Below are 10,242 nucleotides of genomic sequence, written 5' to 3'. Positions count from 1 at the left end.
GCCGACCGAGGGGGCGACCTCCCCTTTCGTAGGCATCGCGTACACACCATAATCCGCATTATGATGGAATATGAGAAGGGATAGAAAACCAGCTACAGAAATCTACTTCAACTGCCAGTTTGTTATTAAGTTATTAAGTATTATTCATTTAAAAATATGATTATATTAGATTTTATTAGTTCTATATTCAAGCAAAAGTCTACGTTAGAATACACAGAATTGAAATCAATACACATTTTACTAAGTGGATCTCCCATAGAATAATTTGTGCGATGAAAGTCTACGTTTAATGGTTGATAATATCTACTTGATCGAAAAGGAACATTTATTCTAATGGATGAAATTAGGAAGTCTGAGGGTATATTACCGTTTAGTTTAGGTGTGGATTATTGCATTGTGTAAATCATTTATAAATAGAAGAAAGAGGAGTGGATCTAAATGACTTCCTTGGGGAACACCGGAAGGAACATTAATGGTTTTGGAGTGACAATCATCAAACAAAACTACATGTGATCTATTTCTCAAATAAGATGATATCCATTTAACTAAATTTATACTGAAACCAATTTGATTTAATTTATATATTAAAAGTTCATGGTTAACCCTGTCAAAAGCTTTACTGAAGTCAGTGTAAATCGTGTCGGTTTGATTACGCTGAATAAAACCTTTTATGACGGTTGAGGAAAATTGAATAAGATTGGTAATGGTTGAGAGGCCACTACGAAAACCATGTTGATATGCACTTAAGATTGGCTGAACTTTATGAGAAATTACATCAGTAATCAGTTTTTCGAATAATTTTGGAATTGCACTCAATTTAGCTATTCCTCTATAATTCGAGACATTAGTTAAGCTATCAGATTTATGTAAAGGAACTATATAGGATTTCTTCCAGAAGGTCGGAAAATGACTATATTTCAGGGGATAATTAAACAATAGCGTTAAAGGGATAGCTAATGTATCTGAATAGTACTTTAGAATTATGCTAGGAATGCCATCCGGACCTGGACTTTTAATTGATCTTAAATTACGTAGATTTTTAGAAATATATTGATTTTGTAAAAAAGGCATAGATATTTGATCTATCGTCGATAATTTATAACTATATGTACCTTTATTTGGACAGGGTGAATATGAATATGTTGTAGCGAAAAAATTTGCAAAGCACTCTGAAATTTCAGAGTTTTTCTCAAATGTCTGATTATTGAATTTCAAGATAGTGGGCTTTGACGTAGCTTTTCTTTTTATATTAACAAAGTCATAAAAAAGATTTAGGATTTGATTTGAAATTAAGTTTAATCTTATTTAAATAAAGATTGTAAAGTTTTCGGGACTCTGACGTATATTTAGACCTTGCGACAGCATATTTAGCATAATCTATAGAGGAGCCTGATTTTTTATATTTTTTAAAAAGTTTATTTTTATAATTTTTAATACTTGAAAGTCCAGATGTGACCCATGGATATCGTTCCGAGTTTCTTGGTTAAAACGATCGTTTTACTAATGCCACAAAGGCAATATGGGTACCATTTTAAAGCTTATAACGAGTACTTTCCCAAAAAACAAACATAACAAGTCGGGCATGAATTCTCTTGTATCCACTTTAAGTAGCCGGCCTTCGGTTGTGGCTTAAGACTTTCACCTATGGACAGGCGCAAACAGGCAATTTTAAAATCAAGTTCAAGGGTTTATTATGTAGACGGCCTTCGGCCAGGGCTTATAACTTTCACCTATTTACAGGCACATCCAATCCAAATCCTTTTTAGGAGCAATTTCAGAATCAAATTTATGGTTTTTAAGTAGTCGGCCGCGACTTTAGACTTTCACCTATGGCCAGGCGCATACATGGCTTTGAAACCAAATATTTCTTTTTTTTCAATTTTACTTAATGTTATATAGATTATAAAAATAAATTCTTTATTTAGTTTTAAAGCACTATCCAAACCCTTTAAAATGATACCCATATTGCTTTGGTGGCATTATTAAAACGGGCGTTTCAACCAAGATTCCCCCCACATAAAATATATATCACTGTAATCAGCTCAACGAGGACTACTTACGGTAAATTTCAAAGCGAACCGAGTGGAGCCCCTAGAGTTGACTTAAACAAAAAAAAACCCCTCCTGAATATTCTAAATTGTTTTCCTCACTTTTTGAAAGAAATATTAAATAAAACCCCTTGATAATTCTATTGATAGTTTTGCATAGTTTCTTTATATTTATTATTATTATTCATATTTTTCTTCTTTGTAATATTTTTTCTATAGTATTGCAATGTTTATGTCTTAATAAATACACACAAAAAATATGCATTTCTTACTATTGTGTTTTGCATTTTTATTTAATAAATTTCAGTTGCCACTTTAGATTTGTTTCTTCTTCTCCATCGATACAGTTGGTAAATACATCTCTAATGTGCTTTAGTTTAAGGAAATCAATGAATGATTGATTGATCTCCGAAATTCACAACAACGGTGCGTGCAATTTAACGACATAATAAAACAACAACAAGTGCAAAAACACCCAAAAAATAACGGCGGCAGGAGTTAAGAAAACTCATTTCACAAAACACATATATAATTGTTTTTTTACTTTTTGTTTTGTAATATTAAAAAAAAATATTTATCTAAAAAGAGAATTTTGTTATTTTTAATTAATATCATTCTTTACGAGGCCTTACATTGCACTTTGATGAGCAGTAGTTGCTAGTTCTAGGTGAGTTTGTTTATTTGCAATATTGGCAGTTGATGAGTTTTTGTTTTTGGAAAATGGAAATCTCTTTTTATGTAGTTGAGTTTATGGTTTTGCATTTTTATTTTATTTTCTGTTTTAAGTTCGAATTGTATTCCATGATAACAATGTTTATTATTTAATACACATTAACTTTTAAGTTAAACTTTTGACTTTTCGCGTAGTAGTGATAGTGTAGAGAGTGGTTGATTTCTAGAGAAGTAGTTTTGAGTAGTTTTTATTTTTTTGTGATAACTACAAGATACAACTTTTCGCTTGGCGTTGCATTAAATCCTAGGCTAATTCTAAACGTTTCATTTCCTTAAACAATTCCTTGCCCATTTGAGCTGGACTCCTGGTAACGATGACACCAGCCTTCTCCAAGGCCTTGATTTTGTCACCGGCACCACCCTTGCCGCCAGAGATAATGGCACCAGCGTGACCCATTCTGCGGCCGGGAGGAGCAGAGAGACCGGCAATGAAAGAGACAACAGGCTTGGCTTTGATACCCTATATAACAAAGAAAATGAAAAATCATTTATAAAATATTCCAAAAATATATCAAAACAAAATAATAACTCACAGTATTATATTGTGACAAATAGGCAGCAGCATTTTCCTCAGCAACACCACCAATTTCACCAATCAAAATAATACCCTTGGTATCGGGATCCTTGAGGAAGATTTCCAAGCAATCAATGAAATCGGTACCGTTGAAGGGATCACCACCAATGCCGACGCACAAAGTTTGGCCCAAACCAACTTCAGTGGTTTGATTGACAGCTTCATAAGTCAAGGTACCAGAACGGGAGACAACACCGACCTTGCCACGCTTGTGAATGTGACCGGGCATAATGCCAATTTTGCACTGCAAAGGGAGAGAGAGGGGGACAAAATAAAATTAAATTCAATTCTAATTGTTTTTTTTTCAATTTTTTTTTGTAATGTTAATGAAATGTTTTGTTGTTGTTGGCAATCATAATGAGAATGTATGAATGAAAATGTGTTCGCTATGACCTTGGACAATTAATTAATTGTTAAAGGTTTCCACGTGTTTGTTCTTTGCAATAAATTTGCTAATGTTTTATAAAATAGACAAAACATAATAATTTTGTTAAAATAAAAAAAAACTTTACAAGGACTATTCAGGATCTTGTATTCCAATAACTTGCACATTTTTAATATTTATTTCAAACGATCGATTTTTTTACGAGACAGACATGGTTCCTGTTGAGAATATGCATAGAATCACTTTCTGAGTCGATTTATGCATGTCCGTCTGCTAATTTTAAATTATAAACAAAGTAGAAGTCGCAGTTATGATCCGATATGTGCTAAGTTTCGCGAAAATCGGTTCAGATTTAGATATAGCTCCTATATATTTTTTCGTCCGATTTAAGGTAAATAGGGCACCAAAGTCCCTATATATCATTCGAGTTGAACGAAATTTGGCACGGTGTACTCAATTGAGTCTAGAATGACGTGGGTTAAGTTTCGAGAAAATCGGTTCAGATTTAGATATATCTCTCATGTATACTTTTGTATGATTTTATGTAAATGGTACACCAAAGTACCAATATACAGTGGTGGTCACAGAATTAAAACATTTACTGTGGTAAACATTTTATGATCAGCCCTCGATTCGTTTGAAGTATTTTTGAAATTTTTTTAATTCAGAACACTTCGATATACTGCACTTAAGAGATTTAGTGTGATAATAGAAACTTTTTGCATGCAATTTTTCCATAAATAACGGTTTTTATGAAAATACATCGACTTTGAAGTGGCCATATAATTAAAACATTGTGTGGGATTTTTTACTTTACTGCATTTTTTGAAAATATTTTTAGAAAATCTTATTAATTTAGTTAAATTATGTAAACTAAGCACCGATAAAATCATTTACAGATAAAAATGTTTGAAAAAAATCTGTAAAATCTGTCAAAATTGCCAACAATTTGTACAGTACAACTTATATTCAGAAAATCACCCTTATTATAGAAAATAAAGGTCCGAATGCTCCAGAAATTGCTAGAATTAGTAGAAAACAATAAATAATTCTCAAAATAAATAAATATTTGAAATGAAAACTCAAAAAAATGGGAATTAACCTAAATTAACGATGCAATTTCAATAGCCTTTACTGAAGAAGGCCGGAGTATTTTTGCAGTATGTGAGAAAAACTCGATTGATATTGGTATTTATTATATCAAATCGACTGTTCGAGTAGTACAGAATATATTTTATCAAAAAATATATCTGTCAGAACAGAACGAACAGAGATCAACGCCTAGGTTGACGAGTAAAAGTTTCTGGCACACAGCAGCATTTTTGATGTTCAACACAAGACTTCAAATATTTGTCAAACTGTAAAATTTTTACTTCCATGATACTAAAATAGATTAAGTGGATGTTATTCGATTCAAAAAATATTATTTTGGAAAAATATTGTCATGTTCAATAGATTTTAAGGGTCAAGAGAGTTGACCATCAAACATACTGCTGTGTGCCAGAAACTTTTACTCGTCAACCTAGACGTTGATCTCTGTTCGTTCTATTCTGACAGATATATTTTTTGATAAAATATATTCTGTACTACTCGAACAGTCGATTTGATATAATAAATACCAATATCAATCGATTTTTTTCTCACATACTGCAAAAATATTCCGGCCTTCTTCAGTAAAGGCTATTGAAATTGCATCGTTAATTTAGGTTAATTCCCATTTTTTGAGTTTTTATTTCAAATATTTATTTATTTTGAGAATTATTTATTGTTTTCTACAAATTCTAGCAATTTCTGGTGCATTCGGACCTTTATTTTCTATAATAAGGGTGATTTTCTGAATATAAGTTGTACTGTACAAATTGTTGGCAATTTTGACAGATTTTACAGATTTTTTTCAAACATTTTTATCTGTAAATGATTTTATCGGTGCTTAGTTTACATAATTTAACTAAATTAAAGAGATTTTCTAAAAATATTTTCAAAAAATGCAGTAAAGTAAAAAATCCCACAAAATGTTTTAATTATATGGCCACTTCAAAGTCGATGTATTTTCATAAAAACCGTTATTTATGGAAAAATTGCATGCAAAAAGTTTCTATTATCACACTAAATCTCTTAAGTGCAGTATATCGAAGTGTTCTGAATTAAAAAAATTTCAAAAATACTTCAAACGAATCGAGGGCTGATCATAAAATGTTTACCACAGTAAATGTTTTAATTCTGTGACCACCACTGTATCTTTCGATTTGCACGAAATTTGGCATAGGGTACTGAATTGAATGCAGAATCATGTGTGCTAAGCTTCGTGAAAATCGGTTCAGATTTAGATATAGCTCCCATATATAGTTTCGTCCGATTTTATGTAAATGGTGCACCAAAGTCCCTATATATCTTTCGATCTGCACAATATTTCGCATAGCGTACTGAGTTGCGCCTGGAGTGATGTGCGCCAAGTTTCGTGAAAATCGGTTCAGATTTAGATATAGCTCCCATATATATCTTCGCCCGATTTAAGGTAAATGGTGTACCAAAGTCCCTAAATATCTTTCGAAATTTAGCACAGCGTACGGAATTAAGTCTAAAGTGATGTATGCTAAATTTCGTGAAAGTCGATATATAGTTTCATCCGATTTTATGTAAATGGTGCACCAAGTCCCTATATATATCTTTCGATTTGCCCAAAATTTGGCATAGCGTACTGAATTAAGTACAGAATGATCTGTGTTAAGTTTCGTGAAAATCGGTTCAGATTTAGATATACCTTCCATATATAGTTTCGTCCGATTTTATTTAAATGGTGCACCAAAGTCCCTATATACATTTTGATTTGCACGAAATTTTGCATAGTGTACTAAATTGCGCCAGAAGTGATGTGTGCTACGTTTCGTGAAAATTGGCTCAGATTTAGATATAACTTCTATATAGTCTCATCCGATTTTATGTAGATGGTGCACCGAACTTCCAATATTTTTCAGATTCAGATTGAGACACACAAACCCACCAGATGACTACAAATAGTCTGAAACGGATATACTTGGGGTCTTAAACCTGAGCCATATGTTTTATCTGTCAGAATAATAAAAATGTGGTTAAACAAAAAAGGTCTGAGGCTGTTCATTTAACCAACAACATAGTTCTCATATCGGTAGATTATTAGGCCGGTTAGACAATTTTGAAAATGTTCATTAAATATAAACAAATTCGAAATTGTCTACGACTTTCAATAATAAACCGACCACCTGCTTTACTAGTTGTCTTGTTATTTTCAAAATTCAATTCCAATAAATAAAACTATTCGCCAGACCAGTTGTTTTTTTTTTTTTTTAATTGTAGCAGATGCCATGCCGCCGCAATAGCAACTATATTGAGAGTATGAGATCAAAGTCCACTATGTGTTATCATATATAAACAATCTGAAAATACCGCGTCAGGGAGAAAGAGATAATACAATAAATATTAATAATTGATAATCAACAATTGATATCCATAAGGTTATGCATATGTGTAAATTTTTAGTTTAAACTAAATTTTAGTATCCAAGTGAATTTGTTTTTGACTAAAGAGGCTTTTTTTGGAAATAAACAAAATGGAAATAAAGTATAAATGATGAGTCATATGAACAAACAGGCCAAATAGTCAGCTGATAATCATGATGTGGATGGTGATACAGTATTTGCTGAAAACTATGTCGTCATAACCAAAATTTGTTTACGCATACCGGGTTTATTTTTGCGATAAAGAAAATAAAATAGAAGGGAAAGTATAATCAATAAAAAAATAAAGAAGAACTGCCAAATAAAATGGCAATGGAAATACTACTGGCAAAATGCTGACCAGACATCGCACATCAGAGACAAAAAAAAAAATCATCCACATAAAATGATAATGAAAAACAATTAATGAACTTTGTCCGCTTTTGCAAAGGTCTCTCGTCTATATGTGTGTATACTATGCCGTGTTCATTTGTTTGTTTTTTATTTACTGATGCTTGTTGTTGTTAAATATGTTTTCTCTTTTTTCTTCGTCTACTTTTTTAATATAAAAACTGAAGTCAATAACAATTTTAAATAGCAACGTTGTTATCAGTTTTGAAAAGCGATTGCAAAAACAATAAATAAAAATATGATTGTATGTGAGATTTGCAATGAAAATAATGTGTACTTTGTCTCGATAGCTACTTACTCTTTCGGGAGCGATAATACCAGGACAATTGGGACCAACCAAACGTGATTTGTTTTGGGTCAACAAGGCGTGTTTAACACGAACCATATCGTGTTGTGGTACACCTTCAGTAATGCACACAATCAATGGAATTTCAGCTTCCAAGGCTTCCATAATGGCAGCAGCAGCACCGGGTGGTGGTACATAAATAACGGTGGCATGAGGATCGGTAGCCTTTTTGGCTTCAGCTACCTGTAAAAAAAATTTAGAGAGAGAAAAATAAATAAAATTTTGGAATTGATGTCGAATAAATTTTTGGTTTTTTTTTTTTTTTTGTTCAAAACTAGTCTTAAGGGTCAAAATATTTCTACAAATGGGAAGATTCCACAAAAATATTTTTTTAATCAGGATCAAAAGTGATGAAAATTCAAATATTTATTCCAATATTTCCCATGAGAAAACCAACATATTAAATTAGAACGAATTCGGTTGAAAAGTGTGTCTGAAAATATCGAAAATTGGAGATATCTTTATACGGGAAAGCTAATGAAAATTTGTGGTAGGAAGATAATAACCCTAAGTTTTAAATTATAGCCAATTCGCTAAATGCCGAATAATGGAAGTATCGCTATATGAGGACCAATATTGATAATATTTGGGTTGAAGATTTGCCACCTAATTGGAATCCAATTATCGGCGATTTGCTTGAAATGTGGCTTATTACTTCAAAATATTGGGGCTATCGTAATATGGAGCCTATACCAAACAAATTTGGTGGATGGTATAAAAAAGGGACCTTAAGAAATCTGAATAGCTACAAGTCAGGATGTAGTGAAAAGACTGCTAGTGGCAATAATGATGAGCAACAATCGGGCCAAATGTCCTACCCTATTTTATATTTATGTTTCTGCCACTGTGCATGTGGCTGACCTACTACTTCTGTATTCTACAAAAATTATAAATGTAATTTATAAGCTATAATATGAAAATGCAACTTACACTGGCAAAGACGGGCAAACCCAAATGAGTGGTACCGCCTTTTTTCGGTGAAATACCACCAACCAATTTGGTGCCATATTCCAGGGCTTGTTGACTGTGGAAGGTACCTTGCTTGCCGGTAAAACCTTGGCAAATGACACGAGATTCACCGGTCAACATCAAGTTGGCACGTGTCTGATTGTATTGGGAGTTGTGGCGGACGGCGGCAACAAGTCCATCTGTAATATAGGAAACACAAAACAGAAAACACATTAATTAAAATTCTAAATACGAAAAATAAATTTGCAAAAAAAAAAAAAAAAGAAATAAATTGTTCTCTTCCTCGGATAAATCACTGCTTTAGTCTAGGGTAAAACAACAACAAAATACACACACATTCACTTTCAATTAATTTGCTTGCATTCCCACAGACTCTCAATTACAACAACAAAAACAAGAGCAATGAAAAAAATTAAGAAAAAAATCACGGTCATTGAATATTTGACATTCCACTTGTTTTTTTTTCTTCTTTCAATGTCTTAGAGCCAGAATACTGACTTTATACCCAAAACTTTGAGCACTTTCCACACAATTAACACTCCTATTAGCATCTTTTGTTATCTTCCATAAGGCATAAATAATTATGTACTTCATATTTTTGCCACCGGTTATGTTATCACTAATATTTCATCTATGACGTTATATAATTGGTTTTTTCTTTGCAAATTTATTCACGATTTCTTTGTACACTGCCTGCCTGCTTAACACTTACCGCGTACTTTAAGCAAAACTCTTGAGCTGGCAGCCATTATTTGTTTTGCAAAATTAATGTAATTTCAGATATTGTTTTACCAAAAAAGTATGCAAAAGTTATGCAAATTTTCTTTTCTTCTTTCTACTGTCGTAAATTTCGCCTCTCTGCCTCGTTCGGTCGTCAAATAGCGAAGCAGCAACCAACAACTTTTTTTGGCAAACAGATGTCAAAAATTGCTAGAGATGAGCAATCGGTCGAAATAGAGAGAGAGCGCGAGAATGAATGAGTAACCAAGTGTTAGTTATCGATAAATGGGTAGTCATAGTATAAATATAAACTAGTCGGTATAAATATAATTAATTTCATGAAAATTATATATTCTTTTATTAATTAAATATATGGAAATGAATAAATGTGAAGTAAATTTTTATAAGAGCATAAAATATTACAATTTTATTATTATTATTAAAACAAATAATACACCTCGAATTATCTGTAAAGTAACCAGCAGTGAAACGATAACAAATATCGGTCTGCAGTAATTAAATGAACAATAAAAATAAAGGCTTTTAGAAATGTAGTTATCCATGGTACAATTCATGGTATAATA

The 10,242-nt window shown here is 32.1% G+C and overlaps 1 protein-coding gene across 1 annotated transcript; it reads right to left on the bottom strand.

Annotated features, from left to right (window-relative positions):
- Nucleotides 1-2,964: 2,964 nt before the first annotated feature.
- LOC133322100 (succinate--CoA ligase [ADP/GDP-forming] subunit alpha, mitochondrial) lies at nt 2,965-9,771 on the bottom strand. Its single transcript, XM_061531165.1, has 5 exons — nt 9,651-9,771; nt 8,900-9,117; nt 7,922-8,152; nt 3,314-3,598; nt 2,965-3,240 (listed from the first exon to the last, which is right to left on the bottom strand). Exons 1-5 carry the CDS (start codon nt 9,685-9,687, stop codon nt 3,025-3,027), a joined length of 987 nt encoding a protein of 328 aa, XP_061387149.1. The 5' UTR covers nt 9,688-9,771; the 3' UTR covers nt 2,965-3,024.
- Nucleotides 9,772-10,242: the final 471 nt, after the last annotated feature.

The sequence above is a fragment of the Musca vetustissima genome, unplaced genomic scaffold (genome assembly GCF_032173495.1).
Source record: "Musca vetustissima isolate MV318-11 ecotype Yass unplaced genomic scaffold, APGP_CSIRO_Mvet_v1 utg193413, whole genome shotgun sequence".
In the NCBI taxonomy this organism is placed as follows: Eukaryota; Metazoa; Arthropoda; class Insecta; order Diptera; family Muscidae; genus Musca; species Musca vetustissima.
Note: the sequence above shows the minus strand (reverse complement) of the source record. Positions and strands in the feature narration are given on the sequence as shown.

Bases quoted from the DNA above. Each gene is read 5' to 3' on its own strand.
- LOC133322100 (XM_061531165.1), bottom strand. From the start codon at position 9,687: ATGGCTGCCAGCTCAAGAGTTTTGCTTAAAGTACGCG. The intron at 9,118-9,650 runs GTAAGTGTTAAG...CCTATATTACAG, and splicing joins AGTTTTGCTTAAAGTACGCG to ATGGACTTGTTGCCGCCGTC. The intron at 3,599-7,921 runs GTAAGTAGCTAT...CTCCCTTTGCAG, and splicing joins GTATTATCGCTCCCGAAAGA to TGCAAAATTGGCATTATGCC.